The following is a 22974-nucleotide window of genomic DNA, read 5'->3' as shown; positions in this document are numbered from 1 at the left end:
GTCAGAAGTTTACATACACTGTTAGTATTTAGCAGCATTGCTTTTAAATTGTTTAACTTGGGTCAAATGTTTTGGGTTTCCTTCCACAAGCTTCTCACAATAAGTGGAATATTGGCCCATTCCTCCAACTGAGTCCTGTTTGTCGGCCTCCTCGCTCGCACACGCTTTTCCAGTTCTGCCCATTTCTATCAGATTAAGGTCAGCGCTTTGTGATGCCGCTCCAATATCTTGACTTTGTTGTCCTTAAGCCATTTTGCCACAACTTTGGAGGTATGCTTGGGGTCATTGTCCATTTGGAAGACCCATTTGTGACCGAGCTTTAACTTCCTGTCTGATGTCTTGAGATGTTTCTTCAATATATCCACATAATGAACCAGTCCCTCCTGCAGCACCCCCACAACATGATGCTGCACCCCCATGCTTCACAGTTGGGATGGTGTTCTTTGGCTTGCAAGCCTCAAACCCCTTTTTCCTCCAAACATAACGATGGTCATTACGGCCAAACAGTTCAATATTAGTTTCATCAGACCAGAGGACATTTCTCCAAGAGTAAGATCTTTGTCCCCATCACTTGCAAACTGTAGTCTGGCTTATTTATGGTGGTTTTGGAGCAGCGGCTTCATCCTTGCTGAGCATCCTTTCAGGTTATGTCGATATAGGACTCGTTTTGCTGTGGATCTAGATACTCGTCCACCTGTTTCCTCCAGCATCTTCACAAGGTCCTTTGCTGTTGTTCTGGGATTGATTTGCACTTTTCACACAAACTATGTTCATCTCTAGGAGACAGAATGCGTCTCCTTCCTGAGCGGTGTGATGGCTGTGTGGTATTGTTTGTACAGATGAACGCGGCACCTTCAGGTGTTTGGAAATTGCTCCCAAGTATTAACCAGACTTGAGGAGGTCCACAGTTTTTTTTCCCATGATGTCAAGCAAAGAGACACTGAGTTTGAAGTTAGGCCTTAAAATACATCCACAGGTACTCCTCCAATTCAGTACAGGTCATATCAGATGCTAACTGGCTAATTGTCTAAAGGCTTGACATCGTTTTCTGGTATTTTCCAAGTTGCTTAAAGGCACATTTAAGTTGGTGTATGTAAACTTCTGACCCACTGGAATTGTGATAGTCAATTAAAAGTGAAACAATCTGCCTGTAAATAATGACTTGTCTCGTGCACAAAGTAGATGTCCTAAACGACTTGCCAAAACTATAGTTTGCTAATATGAAATCTGTGCAGTGCTTAAAAAAACTTAATGTAAACTTCTGACTTCACCTGTACTTGTGCACGACTATTTAATACATTAAAAATAATACATTTAAAAATGATAGGGTTGTGAAATACACATCATATTTATATTTGCATACTTTTATGTGACGGTTTGCGATAACAGATATAAAAAAATGGCACTTATTGATCACACTTGTATTTAGCCGAAAAGAAACAGTGAATGTAAATATTAAAACTTCTTTTTATTGGCATTTTGACCTGCCTTTTTGGACGCAGGTTTGAAAAGCAGTGTTTCATTTGCTCATCTTGCTTACAGCAACAGTATTGCTACAAAAAAACAAAATATTAATATTAATATTGACATCATAAATCAGAATGCTTGATGTTTAGCATTACACGAAGGATGCTACGAATACACAATACATACGATATGAATACTTTCCACTGTATGCAGCAGATGCACAAAAACAACAACTTCAGATCAGAGTTTAAACAAAATCAAAAATTATCATGCGAAGTGTCATATTCACATATTTAATAGTTTATCACAGTCCTTCCCATGATCTGAATATCATCGAAGGGGAACAGAGCCAAAATCTGCAAAACAAGAGAACAATTTTTAACACATCTTCTCATTCAATGTGAATTTTACATTGCAAAATGTCAACATGAAATGGCATTTGACCCCCATTTCTGAGTGAAACACAATGTGAGAAAAGTATGTATTGTGGGTCTTGATTTTATCCATCGGGAATACAGTAAATAGGGTCAAAGTCTGAATGCTACTAAACCAAAACCAAATTGATCTTGATGGTTTAATCTTACATCATCATTGCCGTCAGCCAGATCCAGGGCTGTTTCATCCTCCATGTTTCGGATCATCTTGTCAGCTCCGGCCTGGCACAGACGGTTGACAACAGCTGCGTCCTGCCTGCCCACTGCCAAATGCAGCGCCGTGCAGCCGTTGAACATGGCGGCGTCGACATTCGCCCCATTGTTGAGCAGGAGATTCACCGTGGGCACATCATGCAGCTCGACGGCCACGTGTAACGCCGTCTTCCCACTCGTACCCTCCTGAGTGACACGAGATAAGTCGAGAATGAGGAAAGACACCAAAAATATATGCAGTCACAAGACTGAAGAATTCCAGCGAGCGCAACAGATCAGCATTGGGTATAAACAGCTCACCTGTATGTTCAGATTAACACCGTTCTTCATCAGGAGCCGAATCAAACGATGGTGTTTGTGCATTGTGGCCACATGGAGACACGCGAGACCTACAAAATGAAGACTCGGCATCAGATCTGCATGTATAGTTCAGACTTAAGTGAAACTTTGTCATTATTTATTCACCCTCATGCTGTTGGAAACCTGTATATTGTTATCTGTTATGTGGAACACAAAGGAGAAGTTTTGAAGAATCTTTATGAAGCTCTTTTCCATTCAACCACAGTTCATAGTGACCACAAACGGGAAGCTATAAAAAGTTTAATTTTATTAAGATCTATTTTTAGACTGTCGTTAAAAATATTAAGGCAAAAAACAATGCAGAATAATAGAAATAAAACACATTGACATCTAAAAAACTATTTTGCATTGTCTAATTGATGCTTTACATTACTGTGGTAGAAAAAAAAATATATTTATATTTATTATTATTTTATATGAATAATATATTTGATTATTTGTTTATATTTTTATTTTATATTTATATAATTATATTAGAATAGTCAGAATAATTATATATTTATTCAAATTAATATAATATACATAATAAAAATAAAATAATTATTGAACTAGCTTTATCTGGGGGGCCTTTCTCAGCAAATATGGATGTATGCAAATTATTCGATTAATTAATTGGAATATTGTGCAATTGATTCGAATAAAAATTGTACTTGATTGACAGACCTCATTACAATAATGACACAAATACGATTTCAGAGCTAAATGTTATAAATAAAGTAAAATGTTGTAAGATTATTAGTAAATAACGACTTCAATTTCTGTCTGTTCCTCACACAAATCTATTGTATTTCTTTAGATGACTTGAGATAAAGCGCTTAAGTTTCATGGACTACTTTTATGGCGGCTTTTTGGAGCCAGGCAATAAAATTCACCTTTACCGTTTTTATGAACCTTGTGCGACTCCATGTCCACAATCGTGGATGTTGTATTTTGGCTTCGCTATATGCAATGCATAATTTAATTTAATTTAAACCAACTGATCTCAGTTCAGGAGACTCTGTGCTGTCAGTAAACATTCGACGCATGTGACAAAACAACATAGCGCTGACCACAGCGGAGTTTGTCTTTGGGAGAACCCCAACAAAACTGCATCTGGTAAGAAGTCTAAATAAGTTTTTACATTGAAACGTGTTTGTAAAGAGGTATAAAGGAAAGGAGGAGGCGAGAACCGGCTTGACAATATAAATAATAGTTTAATGAAGAAATAAATGAAAAGCACACAAACATAAACACACAGAGTAGCTGCCAATAATTCTCTCTTTCGCTTTTATCCCTCGCGCGCCCCCCCATCAGGCTGATTGGGGACCGGGCGTACGTTGTTAGCCCTCCTCCACTCTACACTGTTCAGTCAAAATATTAGAGTCTATAGTTTCATCTGATATGCCATATTTAAATTTGAGCGGTTTATCGCGACACGCCATGCTAATAAACGCAATATACTTTAATGTGTACTTGGAAATCACTTTATATCACAATGAGAATCAATGGATGCATCCAAAAGCTGTAAAATGTTGCTTTCAGAGGGTTTATATGGAGTTAGGATGAAAATAAGGTGCATTTCAAACTGTTCTGAGACCAGTGCAGACAGACAGCACACTGGAGGTTAAGTCATGCACTAAATAGGGAGCAATAGAGCATCCTATAGCTCTCATATAACTGTTCTGAGACCAGTGCAGACAGACAGCACACTGGAGGTTAAGTCGTGCACTAAATAGGGAGCATCCTATATCTCTCCTATAACTGTTCTGAGACCATTGCAGACAGACAGCACACTGGAGGTTAAGTCGTGCACTAAATAGGGAGCAAGGGAGCATCCTATAGCTCTCCTATAACTGTTCTGAGACCAGTGCAGACAGACAGCACACTGGAGGTTAAGTCGTGCACTAAATAGGGAGCAAGGGAACATCCTATAGCTCTCTATAACTGTTCTGAGACCAGTGCAGACAGACAGCACACTGGAGGTTAAGTCGTGCACTAAATAGGGAGCAAGGGAGCATCCTATATCTCTCCTATAACTGTTCTGAGACCAGTGCAGACAGACAGCACACTGGAGGTTAAGTCGTGCACTAAATAGGGAGCAAGGGAGCATCCTATAGCTCTCCTATAACTGTTCTGAGACCAGTGCAGACAGACAGCACACTGGAGGTTAAGTCGTGCACTAAATAGGGAGCAAGGGAGCATCCTATAGCTCTCTATGCAGTTAAGTGCGTTCACTTCTAAAATCTGATCAAAAGTTCAGTTTCAGGCTGCAGATGATGTTTGGATCACTCAACATGTTTGACACACATGGGACGATGATCATCAGTACATAGATTCACCATTTATAATGTATCATTTTATTTGAACATGGTTGACAGTGATTGGACTATGCTGGACATTACTTTCAATCTGAATTAATTATGCTAATTTATGATGTCTTGTCTGTAATATCTCATAAACATGAATAATCAACCTTTCTATTGCTTGGTGTTATTTAAAAATTAATCTTACCTTCATCCGGCTGTCCACATATGTTGCCATCAATTTTTAGGAAAACGATTTGCTAAAAGGTAAAAAGCGTGGTGGCTGTGGTTCAGGTGGTAGAGCGGGTCACAGGGTTGGTGGTTCGATTCCCGGCACACATGACTCCACATGCCAAGTGGACAGTGAACTCCAAGTTGCTCCCAATGGCAGTCCAGCACCTAGCATAGCACTGCCGCCATTGGTGTGTGAATGGGACACAGTGTAAAGCGCTTTGGTAACCTCTAAGGTTAAAAAAGGTGCTATATAAGTGCAGACTATTTAAAAAAAAGGAAATGTCACACTGGAGTCACATGGGGGTCTCAGGAGGTTAAACGTATAAAAGCTGCATGAATATTCTGCAAAACACAATGTTTTAGGTTTGGAACTACACGAGGGTGAGTAAATTATGACATCATTTTTATTTCGATTGAACTAATCCTTTAATATGCATGTGTTTAATCGTTTTGGGGCACTTTCATGTCCCTGGTGTTGATTTTTATTAAAACACACAGATTGCAACTTTTTTTCTATTCGCTAAATGAAGGTCAACATAAAACTGAATTGGAAACTTTTTACCAGGATTTGACTGTTTTAGACTAGTCCCATTTCCAGACTTTCAATATTAAATGATGAATATGATTACACGTTTAAAACTATTATCATCTAAACGAAGAGTTAAATAAATATAAATCATTTCAATAATTATTGTGTGATATACATCAATAAATGACGACTGTCCCACCGTTGTGGCATAAATTCTACCACATTAAAAATGTTTGCCCCTAATAAAGTAGTGAACTTCATTAGTGTCAGTAAAGAACATGCTTGAGATGAAATATGAGACACATCAAAGAAAAATCTCACTTTTTATCGGGTGTCATTTCCAATCAAGATAATATTGCCAAATTATACAAAAAAGTGTTAAAACAGGCTAAAAGCGCCCAAAGTTGAAGAAACACGAACAGTTGACATACAGATTGTTTGCTAACACATGCATCAAATTTGCATGTTAGCTGTTATCTTTAAAATATGAAACAAACTCAATGTTTGTTTCCTAATAAAATATCATCACCATGGCAACACTATTTAAAACTCCAAGGCACCTTTTCCCTGCCAACTTCCCTGTTTCTGTTCACTAAAAACACTATTGAAATAATGAGAACCAACCCACACATTCACACCACGAACGGCACAGTAACGTCATCGCAAATCTCAATATGACGTTTAACATTTTTTAAACATGCATTTACATGTATGCATTTGGCAGACGCTTTTATCCAAAGTGACTTACAGTGCCCTTATTACAGGGACAATCCCCCCGGAGCAACCTGGAGTTCAGTGCCTTACTCAAGGACACAATGGTGGTGGCTGTGGGGATCAAACCAGCAACCTTCTGATTACCAGTTATGTGCTTTAGCCCACTACGCAGCAAGGCACTTAACTCCAGATATAAAGGCAACACTAAAGTAGCTTTTCACAAAACTACATTCATCCTTTTGAGATCCACAGATGTTCTGGAACGACATGAGGGTGAATGAATGATGAATGATTTTACCTCTCCAGTTCTGGGCCTCCAGCATGTGGGCGAGTTTGTTGGGCGAGGTGTCATGGATCATCTCATTGGCACAATCCCAGAAGCCATGTTCACAGGCCACATGAAGAGGGGTGTTTCCATCTTGGTCCTGTAGCTCAAGCGAGACACCCTTCGCCACCAGGTCTTTCACTACGATGTGCTGGTTCAGATATGTGGCGAGATGCAGCGGCGTCTGTAGATGGCAAAACAGAGTACAGTTTGTACCACAAATGGAAGAAAACCAGCAAATCTGGTTGAAAACATTATTTTTGCGTTTCTGTAATTGCACATTTCACCCTTAACCAAAACATGGTTTCGCTTATGGTGTGATCGGATACGCCGCGTCATCAGTAGCACGGGGACCGTCCCCACGTCTCAAATAACGATTAAAGCATCCAAGCTTAAAACAATGATGCTTAATTTCATAGTTAGCCTGTACGGGTTAACAAGAGCACTATAGCATGGCATTAATTCAATAACCCATTTCCTGTCACAACAGGAAGGAAGGACTAAAACAAAAGTTAATCCATTCCAAAGAGGAGAGACAATGCACACGTTTACTCACACTGACTGTGTGAAAAGGAAATCGGTGAGTAATGTGGCCAATGGACTGGCATTATTTGATTACGTGGTTTTTGGTAAGTCTGGTGCACAGCAGCGCTTGTATTACTCACAGCTTGAAGTGCTGACGGACAGATTTCTGCTGCGTTTCCTTTCGAGTGCACGCTTGTACTGACTGATGCGCTTTAAGACCTCCTGACCCAAATCTGACATCCTTTTGCTTAAAACTCAACTAGCATCAGTGCTGTTAAAGTCCTCATGAAACGGCATTCAAAACCCATTTTACTTGCATAATGTGACATTTCAGAGTGAAACAAGGTATTGAAAGAAAATTAAATGTCTGGTTTTTTAACCATTTTTTACACTCTCAAACTACATGTATATGTCGGAATATTTTCCAATGAACTTTAAATATATTTTCAATACTTCAAATCAGCAATTTAAAATACAAATGTTATCCATTTCCATCGTTTTTAACATTATGAATGTAAATAGGGTCGATTTTTATATCATTATTTTTAATAAAAAATAACGACAAATGAACACACTATCTGACCAATGGATTTCCATGACTTTTCCTGTCATTCTAAATGTAATAAGTTTTAAAAACAATTAAATAAAATATTTTATAGGGGGACTGGCGTACTTCAGCGAGTATTGACGCTGACTATCGCCCCTGAAGTCGCGAGTTTGAATCCAGGGTGTGCTGAGTGACACCAGTCAGGCTTCCTAAGCAACCAAATTGGCCCGGTTGCTAGGGTGGGTAGAGTCACGTTGGGTTAACCTCCAATGTGGTTCTTGCTCTCGGTGCGGTGCGTGGTGAGTTGTTCTTGGATGGTAACGTGCTCAACAAGCCACGTGGTAAGAAGCGCGGAGGCAACTGAGATCCGTCCTCCGCCACCCGGATTGAGGCGAGCCACTGCGCCACCGCAAGGTCTTAGAGCGCATTGGGAATTGGGCGTTCCAAATTGGAGAGAAAAGGGGAGAAAATAAGCTCTGCATAGCAACCATTTATATTTACTAAGGATGTCCCAAATGAATTATCAAATGAAGTGCTTTTATAAAGATCCTCACAGCACAATCCAACATACAACATTAGAGTTATGTTTGTCAAATAAAGTGCTGCATATCAGAGCACCACAAAGGTGAGATATTGCTTAAACATAATACAATTACTATTGATTTATTATTATTATTATTATTATTATTATTAATAGTAGTTATAGTAGTAGTGTTACAGTGAATATTACATAACTATACAGTAGTGATCTATTTCTGTTGTACTTTTGAGCTTTTATTTTGGCGGAAGCTTTTATTTTGAAGCCCTTTCTGTTTCTGTGTGTTTTGCAGTGGTGAGAACTACGATAACTTCTCACCACTGCAAAAGGTTGCTATTTAATTAAATAAATATGTAGTCTGTATGTGCTGCACACTACATAGTATATCAGCGCTCTGCTCGTGGTTATTTGCTACTTACAGAACACGCGATGCTCATGATGGTGTTCTCCGCGTATGAGTCACGGAGCTCTACAACGTATGAGCTGCCGGCATCAGCAACACATTCACTTTAAAGCGCTCAGCACATTATACATGTAACCTATTTATCTCAGTAAGCACACTAGGACATAACAAGATTTACATTTGTGCGGCGCATGTTTATGGAATGACATTCAATGTCAGATGGCGTCAGAGCACAAGTAGAAGAGTGTGGTCAGGACTGGACTGGTAATCTGGCATCCGGGCATTTTCCCGGTGGGCCGATGCACTTTGGGGCTGATAAGTGGCGGACTGACCATCGGGAGAACCAAGAGGGCTGGTGGATCGGCCGCGAAACAGGCTGAATGGGCTGCGATAAGCTACAATTACGCATTACGCAGAACGGACCACAAAACGGTGCCAGACGATATGCAGAAAAGCACAGCGAACAACACGATAAGCTAAAATGAGCCGCCATGTTATGCAGAACGGACCACAAAACTGCGCGGCGATATGCAGAAAAGGCCAGTGAACCCAACACCCCCCACTCAACATCTTTTGGCTCAACTTTTGGGCCAGTTGCTATGTAAAATCGCAGGCCGAATCCTCTTCCCAGACCAGCCCTGAGCGTGGTATCAGAAACGATTACAATGCCAGCACTGGCCTCGGGACATTCCTAATATTTACCACAGAAATATATAGGCCTGGAAATCACAATGTTAAAAATTACCCAATATTTCCTGGCTTTCCATGACCGTGGGAACCCTGAAAATCAACAGATCGTTTGACGTAGCCACATGTTAAAGCTTCCCTCTGTCAAAAGGCCAAGACAAACGTCAATAACAAGTTTCATTTTGCTTTTCAAACTACAGAAACAATCGTTTGTAGGGGTGGTGGCGGGATGGGGTTCTCCAAAAAAAACCCTCGACCTGTTGCTACTGAATAGACCCCAAGTTTCAAAATAACAACTGAAACCAAAGCAGTCAAACGAGGGTAATAAACCTTGATCGTGCTTTGATATGCGCTCGGGGAGTTTCCCCTCACAGAGAAAACAAAAATAACCAAAACTCATGCAAGATTTCCCACAACAATTTTTCAGTGCCATTAGGGCTAGATGGACTTATTCACAAATTTCCATGTAAAACGTCCATGAGACCCTTCTTATGCATACTTCATGCAACAACTATTCTTTCATCATTTACTGACCCTCATGATGTTCCAAACCCACCTGATTAACATTCGTCACAAGTGTCCTGGACTGACAGCCTCAGTCACCATTTATGTTTATTGCATCTGTTTTCAACACAATAAAAGTCCTTTCTACCATGTTGTACAGAACGAAGAAAGCCATACAGGTTTAGAATGACTCGAGAGTGAGGAAATGATGGCAGAATATTTGTATTTTTGGGTAAGCTAACCCTTTAAGAATGGTTTATCGAACACATTACACAGAAATTCATTCTGGCCTATTTATAAAGTGAGATCGAATCGTGATACCTGATACAAGTTGTTCTGAATATCCAGCAGGTCTCTTGGAAACAGGTCTATCAAGTGAAGTGCAAAGCGTTGCTCTTCATGGATTACCGCCAAATGGAGAATCCTGAAACAAAACAGACACATACATGAAGGTTTCTTGGTTAAAGGTTGAAACGGAAAAACAAAGGAACTGTCCAGGAAACATTTCACAATGTGTGATGGAAAAAGTAGGTTGAATGATACCAAGAAATATTTCACACAAAAGTGGAGCTCGCTGAATGCGGGTCGCTATTGCGCAACACTGGAACTTTTACAGATGCTCTTTGTTCTCAAATGATAAAAGCTTTCAGATGGAGCTGCTTTGGTTACTAGAATTCTTGTGAAGACAATAAAGAAAATGCAGATGATTTGAAAACAAAGATGAGATGATAAAATACTACAGCAGCGCAACTTGTTGCACACTAATCAAGAAGCTTTAAGCTGCTTTAAAAGTAGTTAGGTGAAGTCACATTTCAAACCCAAAATCAAAAGGAAAAATAAAGAAACCATATTTTGCATAAACAAAGCCTATACTAGGACCGTTCTGATTTTTTGCTTTGTGACCTTATAGATTGATCTTCCAGTGAAATACAGTAGTGAAACACTGCCCCCAGTGGCCACAGCGGTAACTGTTGTTGGGCGTATAGTCATGTGTGAGCTCCATTTTCCAGGTGTCCACAGAGGGGCGCCAAAAGCGAGTTGTTATCAGCTGTGCAGGATGTAATACAGTGAAGAGGAATGCATATTTTATAAATAGTAGCCCCTAACTCAAACACCAAACCTAAACCTAACTATCAGCGGAATAATAATTTAATGTTAGGGGTGAAAAATGCATCCCCTGAATCCCTCTTGACACTGATTATTATATATTACTGTAACGCATCTGGATGTTTTACTTTCACGATTCCCTTTGTTTTCAACAATGTTTCTCATTGGGGGTCTGGGTATCTCAGCGAGTATTGACGCTGACAATCACACCTGTAGTCGCGAGTTTGAATCCAGGGTGTGCTGAGTGATTCCAGCCAGGTCTCCTAAGCAACCAAATTGGCCTGGTTGCTAGGGAGGGTAGAGTCACATGGGGTAACCTCCTCGTGGTCGCAAGGGCTGGGAAGAGAAATCGGCCCGGGATTTTACATAGCAACTGGCCCAAAAGTTGAGCCAAAAGATGTTGAGTGGGGGGTGTTGGGTTCACTGGCCTTTTCTGCATATCGCCGCGCAGTTTTGTGGTCCGTTCTGCATAACGCGGTGGCTCATTTTAGCTTAGCGCTGCCTATTTGGCCCATTTCACGGCCGACCCACCGGCCTGCTCGGTTCTCCCGATGGTCAGTCCAGCCCCGGTGGTCGCTATAATGTGCTCTCGGTGGGGCGCATAGTGAGTTATGCGTGGATGCCGTGGAGAATAGCGTGAGCCTCCACACGCGCTATGTCTCTGTGGTAACGCGCTCAACAAGCCGCGTGATAAGATGCGTGGATTGATGGTCTCAGACACGGAGACAACTGAGATTCGTCCTCTGCCACCCAGATTGAGGCGAGTCACTACGCCACCATACGGAGCGCACTGGCAATTGGGCATTCCAAATTGGGGAGAAAAGATTAGAAAGAAAATACGTTTTTCATTATTGCAACACAGTCATTTTGTAATAAATTATAGTCAAAAATAAGTTTGGCAATTAATCGTCAGACAAATTTCATTATCGTGACAGTCCTACCTAAACCTAATCATCAGTGGAGTAAAAATGTAACGTTAGGGGTAAAAATTGCAACCTCTGAATCGCAATCGTCACTGATTATGCAAACGTGAATATTAAACTCTGTAATCGTTCTTGTTATGTCCTAAAAAGTTTCCACATAATATCGAAGCAATTTACACCATCTAGATACTATAATTAAGCATAAAAATTTCATTTTGGTGTGAAAGCTTCCGCTTTGGGTGGTATTTGCACACCCTGACTCACCAGTAACTATGCCAATGAGTTATAACATATATATCTCTTTTTACACATCAGTATTGAGAATTAGGGGGTAGAATATGCATAATTTATAACTTAAAAATAACATAGGCTTCACTTTCTCTATGCAAAATTTAATTTCGTATTTGTTTCTTTTTGCTGCTGGCAGGAAGCACTTTTTAACAGTTATTAACGTTTTAATTATCGATTTATTTTTTACATAAACTTATACATTCGCTTCAGAAGACATTCATTGATCGACTGGAGTCGTGTGGATTAATTCTATGCTGCCTAAATGTGACTTTTGGACTGTCAAAGTGTTGGCACCCATTTACTTCCATTACAAACACCTGACAGATCTCTAACTTCTTATAAAAATCTTAATTTGTGTTCTGCTGAGGAATGACAGTCATACACATCTGGGATGGCATCAGGGTATGTGAATAAGGAGATCATTTTAATTTTGGGTGAACTATTCCTTTAATTTCATTGTGTTGAGTTTTCATTTATTTGTATTGTGAACTTTTGTTTGCTTTGTAAATGTTGTTGTGTTGTGCACCTCTGGGCCACCGTAGTTTCTGAGTCATGAAGAACCAGTAAATGATGAGTATGGAACAAAGATTAATGCACACTCGTTTTTTAATGCACTCAATGCTTGTTTTTCTGTCTTCTAGTTGCCATTTTTCCTCTCAGGTGGCTATTTCTGACTACTTCCCCCACAAGCGCCCGCCTAGGGTTTATAGTGTTACGGTAAGCCAGTAGGAAACAGGTAAGCTAGTGGTTTAAGTGTGTAAATAATGCGAGAAAAACAAGTGTCATCAATCTGACATGTGAAAAACAACTATGATTCATTTTGTTTCGCCTATTAATTAAAATTAATAGTTCATCAAAAAATGACATTTCAGTCATTATTTATTCACCCTCATGTCATTTAAAACCCATTTGTTTTTCTTTTGTGGAACACCAAGAAATTGATTTTGAAGAATTGAGGCTGTCAAATGATTTGCATATGAGAGTTTCAGAGCACTGTAGCATGTATTCCCCAAAAATACAGATAAACCACTACGGTTTGTCAAATAAAACTGAAAGCACCTCTAAAATGAAAGTGAACCCCTCAAGTGGAACAATATTTGCTATTTTGGACTGCCTGGGAATTTCAAATGGCCTTTCAAATGACACTTGCAACAAAGGCAGGCAGAAGTCCAACCATAGACGGCCTTTTAGATTAAGAATGAACAAAAATTGAATTTATATCCTGGTGCGTGTCTGCAAAACCAATGGCTGACATTCACCAGACTGTGTGTGTGCGTGCCCACTTGTGTGGTGAATGTTTGTGTATGTTGTAGCCCATATGTTGAAGTTTCAACCAAGTCTTTGGTGTAAAGGTCAACGCTTGCATAAACATGTTTATGGTACATGTGCTCCAAGGCTAAAAAGATATTCATGTGCTTTTGTCTTTAAAACAAAAGCTTGAACTTGTACATACATAAAAATTCATTTTCTGACCCAACGAGGGGGAATTCCACATACTTCTGCTTTCTACTTCTTGTGAGCCATAAACGGCAGATGAAGTTTCTAGACGTCTGTTAACTGACTGCAGCATTAAAGCAAAAAAACCTGCTACTGTACAAGTTTAATCATATGAGTTTGTGTCACTCTGGAAACTCAAACAAGACATAAAATGAATAAAATGTTGAACAAAATAACAAATAATTATAAAGTGCTTTAAACAAACAAATAACAGTGTGTATGTGTTTACCAAGGTCAATATTAGGGTGTTTATTTACTCCCAATAACATAGTGCATTGATCCGCTGGTAATTCTGATGTTATAACTGTAATTGTGATAACTAAAGTTGCAATTGCGTGACATAATCTCACAATCGCAAGAGTAGGAGTAGAGTAGAAATTGTGAATATAAATCTCAAAATAGTAACTATTTCTCATAATTGTTACTTTATATCACGCATGTACGATTTTAAATAACACATTTGCGTGTTAATATGTTACAACAGCAAGTTCTCAAGTCGAAAATGCAAGATATAAACTATATCACGCAATTGTGACTATATCACACAATTGTGACTATATCACACAATTGTGACTATATCACACAATTGTGACTATATCACGCAATTGTGACTTTATATCACGCAATTGTGACTTTATATCACGCAATTGTGACTTTATATCACGCAATTGTGTCTTTATGTCACGCAATTGTGACTTTATATCACGCAATTGTGACTATATCACGTAATTGTGACTTTATATCACATAATTGTGACTTTATATCACGCAATTGTGACTTTATATCACGCTAATTGTGACTTTATATCACGTAATTGTGACTATATCACGTAATTGTGACTTTATATCACGCAATTGTGACTTTATATCACGCAATTGTGACTTTATATCACGTAATTGTGACTATATCACGCAATTGTGACTTTATATCACGCAATTGTGACTTTATATCACGCAATTGTGACTTTATATCACGCAATTGTGACTATATCACGCAATTGTGACTTTATATCACGCAATTGTGACTTTATATCACGCAATTGTGACTATATCACGCAATTGTGACTTTATATCACGCAATTGTGACTTTATATCACGCAACTGTGACTATATCACGCAATTGTGACTTTATATCACGCAATTGTGTCTTTATGTCACGCAACTGTGACTATATCACGCAATTGTGACTTTATATCACGCAATTGTGTCTTTATGTCACGCAATTGTGACTTTATATCACGCAATTGTGACTATATCACGCAATTGTGACTTTATATCACGCAATTGTGACTTTATATCACGCAATTGTGACTTTATATCACGCAATTGTGACTTTATATCACGCAATTGTGACTATATCACGCAATTGTGACTTTATATCACGCAATTGTGACTTTATATCACGCAATTGTGACTTTATATCACGCAATTGTGACTATATCACGCAATTGTGACTTTATATCACGCAATTGTGACTTTATATCACGCAATTGTGACTTTATATCACGCAATTGTGACTATATCACGCAATTGTGACTTTATATCACGCAATTGTGACTTTATATCACGCAATTGTGACTATATCACGCAATTGTGACTTTATATCACGCAATTGTGACTTTATATCACGCAACTGTGACTATATCACGCAATTGTGACTTTATATCACGCAATTGTGTCTTTATATCACGCAACTGTGACTATATCACGCAACTGTGACTATATCACGCAACTGTGACTATATCACGCAATTGTGACTATATCACGCAACTGTGACTATATCACGCAACTGTGACTATATCACGCAACTGTGACTATATCACGCAACTGTGACTATATCACGCAATTGTGTCTTTATATCACGCAATTGTGACTTTATATCACGCAACTGTGACTTTATATCATGCAATTGTGTCTTTATATCACGCAATTGTGACTATATCACGCAATTGTGACTTTATATCACACAACTGTGACTATATCACGCAATTGTGACTTTATATCACGCAACTGTGACTATATCACGCAATTGTGACTTTATATCACGCAACTGTGACTATATCACGCAATTGTGTCTTTATATCACGCAACTGTGACTATATCACGCAATTGTGACTTTATATCACACAACTGTGACTATATCACGCAATTGTGACTTTATATCACGCAACTGTGACTATATCACGCAATTGTGACTTTATATCACGCAACTGTGACTATATCACGCAATTGTGTCTTTATATCACGCAATTGTGACTTTATATCACGCAACTGTGACTATATCACGCAATTGTGTCTTTATATCACGCAATTGTGACTTTATATCACGCAATTGTGACTTTATATCACGCAACTGTGACTATATCACGCAATTGTGACTTTATATCACGCAACTGTGACTATATCACGCAATTGTGTCTTTATATCACGCAATTGTGACTATATCACGCAATTGTGACTTTATATCACGCAACTGTGACTATATCACGCAATTGTGACTTTATATCACGCAATTGTGACTTTATATCACGCAACTGTGACTATATCACGCAATTGTGACTTTATATCACGCAATTGTGACTATATCACGCAATTGTGTCTTTATATCACGCAATTGTGACTATATCACGCAACTGTGACTTTATCACACAATTGTGACTATATCACGCAATTGTGACTATATCACGCAATTGTGACTTTATATCACGCAACTGTGACTATATCACGCAACTGTGACTTTATCACACAATTGTGACTATATCACGCAACTGTGACTATATCACGCAATTGTGACTATATCACGCAACTGTGACTATATCACGCAACTGTGACTTTATCACACAATTGTGACTATATCACGCAACTGTGACTATATCACGCAACTGTGACTTTATCACACAATTGTGACTATATCACGCAATTGTGTCTTTATATCACGCAATTGTGACTTTATATCACGCAATTGTGACTATATCACGCAATTGTGTCTTTATATCACGCAATTGTGACTATATCACGCAACTGTGACTTTATCACACAATTGTGACTATATCACGCAATTGTGACTATATCACGCAATTGTGACTTTATATCACGCAACTGTGACTATATCACGCAACTGTGACTTTATCACACAATTGTGACTATATCACGCAATTGTGACTATATCACGCAACTGTGACTATATCACGCAATTGTGACTATATCACGCAACTGTGACTATATCACGCAACTGTGACTTTATCACACAATTGTGACTATATCACGCAACTGTGACTATATCACGCAACTGTGACTTTATCACACAATTGTGACTATATCACGCAATTGTGACTATATCACGCAACTGTGACTATATCACGCAACTGTGACTTTATCACACAATTGTGACTATATCACGCAACTGTGACTATATCACGCAATTGTGACTATATCACGCAATTGTGTCTTTATGTCACGCAATTGTGTCTTTATATCACGCAATTGTGACTATATCACGCAATTGTGTCTTTATGTCACGCAATTGTGTCTTTATGTCACGCAATTGTGTCTTTATGTCACGCAATTGTGACTTTATATCACGCAATTGTGACTTTATATCACGCAATTGTGACTATATATCACGCAATTGTGACTTTATATCACGCAATTGTGTCTTTATATCACGCAATTGTGACTTTATATCACGCAATTGTGACTTTATATCACGCAATTGTGACTATATCACGCAACTGTGACTATATCACGCAATTGTGTCTTTATATCACGCAATTGTGTCTTTATATCACGCAACTGTGACTATATCACGCAACTGTGACTATATCACGCAATTGTGACTTTATATCACGCAATTGTGTCTTTATATCACGCAATTGTGTCTTTATATCACGCAACTGTGACTATATCACGCAATTGTGACTTTATATCACGCAATTGTGTCTTTATGTCACGCAACTGTGACTATATCACGCAACTGTGACTATATCACGCAATTGTGTCTTTATATCACGCAACTGTGACTATATCACGCAATTGTGTCTTTATATCACGCAATTGTGTCTTTATATCACGCAATTGTGACTTTATATCACGCAATTGTGTCTTTATGTCACGCAACTGTGACTATATCACGCAATTGTGTCTTTATATCACGCAATTGTGTCTTTATATCACGCAATTGTGACTTTATATCACGCAATTGTGTCTTTATATCACGCAACTGTGACTATATCACGCAATTGTGACTTTATATCACGCAATTGTGACTTTATATCACGCAATTGTGTCTTTATATCACGCAACTGTGACTATATCACGCAATTGTGTCTTTATATCACGCAATTGTGTCTTTATATCACGCAATTGTGACTTTATATCACGCAATTGTGACTTTATATCACGCAATTGTGTCTTTATATCACGCAACTGTGACTATATCACGCAATTGTGTCTTTATATCACGCAATTGTGTCTTTATATCACGCAACTGTGACTATATCACGCAATTGTGTCTTTATATCACGCAATTGTGTCTTTATATCACGCAATTGTGTCTTTATATCACGCAACTGTGACTATATCACGCAATTGTGTCTTTATATCACGCAATTGTGTCTTTATATCACGCAATTGTGTCTTTATATCACGCAACTGTGACTATATCACGCTAATTGTGTCTTTATATCACGCAATTGTGACTTTATATCACGCAATTGTGACTTTATATCACGCAATTGTGTCTTTATATCACGCAACTGTGACTATATCACGCAATTGTGTCTTTATATCACGCAATTGTGTCTTTATATCACGCAACTGTGACTATATCACGCAATTGTGACTATATCACGCAACTGTGTCTTTATATCACGCAATTGTGACTTTATATCACGCAATTGTGTCTTTATATCACGCAACTGTGACTTTATATCACGCAATTGTGACTTTATATCACGCAATTGTGTCTTTATGTCACGCAATTGTGTCTTTATGTCACGCAACTGTGACTATATCACGCAACTGTGACTATATCACGCAATTGTGTCTTTATATCACGCAACTGTGACTATATCACGCAATTGTGTCTTTATATCACGCAATTGTGACTTTATATCACGCAATTGTGTCTTTATGTCACGCAACTGTGACTATATCACGCAATTGTGTCTTTATATCACGCAACTGTGACTATATCACGCAACTGTGACTATATCACGCAATTGTGTCTTTATGTCACGCAACTGTGACTATATCACGCAACTGTGACTATATCACGCAATTGTGTCTTTATATCACGCAACTGTGACTATATCACGCAATTGTGTCTTTATATCACGCAACTGTGTCTTTATATCACGCAATTGTGACTTTATATCACGCAATTGTGTCTTTATATCACGCAACTGTGTCTTTATATCACGCAATTGTGTCTTTATATCACGCAACTGTGTCTTTATATCACGCAATTGTGTCTTTATATCACGCAATTGTGTCTTTATATCACGCAACTGTGACTATATCACGCAATTGTGTCTTTATATCACGCAACTGTGTCTTTATATCACGCAATTGTGACTTTATATCACGCAATTGTGTCTTTATATCACGCAACTGTGTCTTTATATCACGCAATTGTGTCTTTATATCACGCAACTGTGTCTTTATATCACGCAATTGTGTCTTTATATCACGCAATTGTGACTTTATATCACGCAATTGTGTCTTTATGTCACGCAACTGTGACTATATCACGCAATTGTGTCTTTATATCACGCAATTGTGTCTTTATATCACGCAATTGTGTCTTTATATCACGCAACTGTGACTTTATATCACGCAACTGTGACTATATCACGCAATTGTGTCTTTATATCACGCAATTGTGTCTTTATATCACGCAATTGTGACTTTATATCACGCAATTGTGTCTTTATGTCACGCAATTGTGTCTTTATGTCACGCAATTGTGACTATATTATCTGACTATTGTCAGATATAACAGTCCGAATTACCTCTTTCATTTATTTTACTCCATGTCAGGATGTGGCTTCCATTCAATAAAACACACGCAAGATGCAGTTGAGAAAGCAAATCTCTCAAGTTCCTTGCAAATTGCTTGCAAAAGAAGAAGTCATTTTAACTAGAACTCAAAGGCAGAAGTTTAATGGCATGTTATGGGGAAAGATGTAAACAAATGTTAGGGGAAGGGGTCACTGAGCACTGAATATGACTGTCTATGTTAGTTATATGCCATTTGGGCCTAAACTATAGGAGATTTAACATTGTAAACACTAAGGTCTAACTTTAAAATGACTACATTTACAATTAAGCTTTTTACAGAATCTCTGATTCCCAAACGACTCCAAATTCTCTCTCTGTCTCTGTTTAAATTCACTCTTTCTTCCATGTCATTCCATGTCGATGATTAACCCTTGTGTGACCTTCGGGATATTTTTGTCTTGTTTTAATGCCAATGGTGTGTGTTTTTGGGGGAATTTTGATATTTCAACCTCAGTTCCTATCATACATCTATAATACACAAAATAGTTACACTCAGGACCTTCAAAAATGTCCCCATTGAAAAGACAATCTCATGTTTAGCCTATGGAGCAAATACAAGCTTTTCACCTATTCTCTGTTTACTGTATTATAGAGACCTGCAGGAAAACTGAATACATGATGCAGATAATATTGTGTGTTTGTGTTGGTATGGATGTCAGCGTGTTTTGTATGTGTGTATTGAGAAATGTGTGTGTGTGTGTGTGTGTGTGTGTGCGTAAAAACAACAGTGGCATTATGTAAACAAACTGGCATTTAAAGGGTTAAAATCCTGAAAATGAATGAATATTTGTTAGTTATGATCAGGACTGATGTTGGTTAAAAAAACGTGCTAAGTGGAAAATAATATTAATATATTAATATGAATATTTTTGGATGCAGACATTTTTGTCCGCTGAGTAACTTTAATGAACTGACGCATTCTGTCATCTTTTTATAACCCTCATGTTGTTCCAAACCTGTATTTCTTTCTACCGTGCAACACGGAGGAAATGTTTGGCAGAATGTACAGAGCCGACTACCTCGGTCCCCATTCGCTTTCATTATATAGGAAAGAGCAGCGTTGACATTCTTACAAATTTCTCCTCCTGTTCCACAAAAGAAACAAAGTCATTTGGAACGACATGAGGACAGATATTTAATGTTGCGTGAATAGCCCTTTATTGATTAATTGCATTCATTAAACTTGTAAAACGTTATAAGTTGTCAAACTGAAATTAAAACACATTTGAACATCATTCAGGTGATGAACATATAAATGAAGTGGCTTTAAACGTACGTGTCTCCATCTTCTGTAACAGTGGTTAAGAGATTCACTTCCTCCTCAGTGTATTCACAGTCCGTCGCGTTTGCACATTCAGAAATGCTGCATTTCTCGATAATATCTCCCAAACTGTCCACTGTTAACGACGAAGACGCGTATGCAGAATCCAATCGCTCTTCTGTTCCACAACTCGCTTTATCTTTCTCCTCGGAACTCTCCAAACTCCCGTACGGATCTCTGGAAATCGATTTGTACGAGTCGATTCCCGAGTCAATCCGACTTTCGTCCGATTCAAATTTGCGCTCTTTCTCTCCGACGCTCCGCGACATTCTAAAGCTTTGAAATCGTGCCGCCAATATAATTAAATACAAATAGGAAAAGGTAAAATCACCGTTACATTATGACACCAAAGAGATTCGCTTTTGAGTTTCATTCCACCAACAATGCAAAACTCCAGATAGAAATGGAAAACGCTTCCCAGTGGCTCTTTAAATGTGTTTAAGTGGTTCCAGCCTCATATAGAAGTGCACACCAGTCAAACCCAGTTAGTTAATGGATCTGCTGTGAGTATGCTCGGAGTAAAAGTGTTCAGCAGTTCATTGGTAAGCGCTAAAGAGGGCGGAGTCACAGCGACTGGGATTTCCCCCACAGGGCGTGGCCAACCCACATATCATTACTGATCCAATCCAAACGCTGACCTCAACTGGAGACCTGGTTCTCACTTCTGGACTCCCAACAACTTCCTCGAACAACCTGTGACCTGATCAGACAGGCTCAATAATGTTAATGTAAACCCTGCATTGCAACACACGTTTAATTAGGACATTTATGGATTCCCAAGAATTCACAGGCCTGTTGCAACTGACCACAGGTGTGGTGTCTGATGTGGAGTCATACGAATTTGCCAGAAATATCACATTTTTCTATTTATAAACACACTGAGCTTGCATTAGAGTGAGAAACTATAGGCGATTGGTGTTATTATTATTATTACATTTTTACAAAATATCCCTAACAATATATCCCTAACAAAGCCTTGAAAGTTGAAGCACAAATATGCAGTTGTTTTATATATATATATATATATATATATATATATATATATATATATATATATATATATATATATATATAATCCACTTTTATCTTAATTCTATAATGCATTTGGTATTTGGAGCAGAAAACTAAAGTTTTATTCAAAACACTAGCAAACTGAAGTATGCAGTACCTTCAGTCGCCAGCAGGTGGTGCTGTAGGCTCTCATTGAATGGACTTGAATTACTGTTTTAAAGGGACAGTTCACCCAAAAATAATAATTCTCTTATCATTTACTCACCCTCATGTTGTCCCAGATGTGTGTCATTTCTTTCTTCTGCAGAAAACAAATGGAGATTTTCAGAAGAATATTTCAGCTCTGTAGTATCTCATAATGCAAGTAGAACTTTGAAGCTCCAAAAATCACATAAAGGAAGCACAAAAGTAATCCATACGACTCCAGTGATTAACACATGTCTTCTGAAGCTATGCAATCTCTTTGGCTTGAGAAACAGATCAATATTTAAGTCATTTTTTACTATAAATATCAACTTTCACATTCAGAATATGAAAGTGGAGATTTATAGTAAAAAATGACATAATATTGATCTGTTTCTCACCCACACCTATCATGTCACTTCTGAAGACACGGATAAAACCACTGGAGTCGTGGATTACTTTTATGACACCTTTATGTGATTTTTGAACTTCAAAGTTCTGGTCACCATTCACTTGCATTTTATGGACCTACAGAGCTGCAATATTCTTCTAAAAATCTTCAATTGTGTTCTCCGGAAGAGAGAACATCATACACATCTGGGATAACATGAGGGTGAGTAAATGATGAGAGAACTATCCCTCAAAGTACAGAGTCCACTCAAATTTGAAAAGCATCAAATACCTCCAAAACATTGCAAACCAAGTTTAATTTGTGTCTTTTTGATTACAAACTGATGGATGAATTAAATTAATGCACCGGATATACTTGCCAATGTATATACTTATACTGTATTTTGGTCGTTATTCTAATGCAGTTTTT

At 38.2% G+C, this 22974-nt stretch overlaps 1 protein-coding gene across 1 annotated transcript; it reads right to left on the bottom strand.

Annotated features, from left to right (window-relative positions):
• Positions 1-1443: 1443 nt before the first annotated feature.
• nfkbie (nuclear factor of kappa light polypeptide gene enhancer in B-cells inhibitor, epsilon) lies at positions 1444-21515 on the bottom strand. Its single transcript, XM_052095222.1, has 6 exons — positions 20916-21515; positions 10084-10186; positions 6532-6742; positions 2415-2503; positions 2052-2300; positions 1444-1823 (listed from the first exon to the last, which is right to left on the bottom strand). The coding sequence occupies exons 1-6, from the start codon at positions 21227-21229 to the stop codon at positions 1761-1763; spliced, it is 1029 nt and encodes a 342-aa protein (XP_051951182.1). The 5' UTR covers positions 21230-21515; the 3' UTR covers positions 1444-1760.
• Between the last annotated feature and the right edge of the window lie 1459 nt (positions 21516-22974).

Source organism: Xyrauchen texanus, chromosome 28, assembly GCF_025860055.1.
Source record: "Xyrauchen texanus isolate HMW12.3.18 chromosome 28, RBS_HiC_50CHRs, whole genome shotgun sequence".
NCBI classification, from domain to species: Eukaryota; Metazoa; Chordata; class Actinopteri; order Cypriniformes; family Catostomidae; genus Xyrauchen; species Xyrauchen texanus.
The sequence above is the reverse complement of the archived record's forward strand: the minus strand, read 5'-3'. Positions and strand labels throughout refer to the sequence as shown.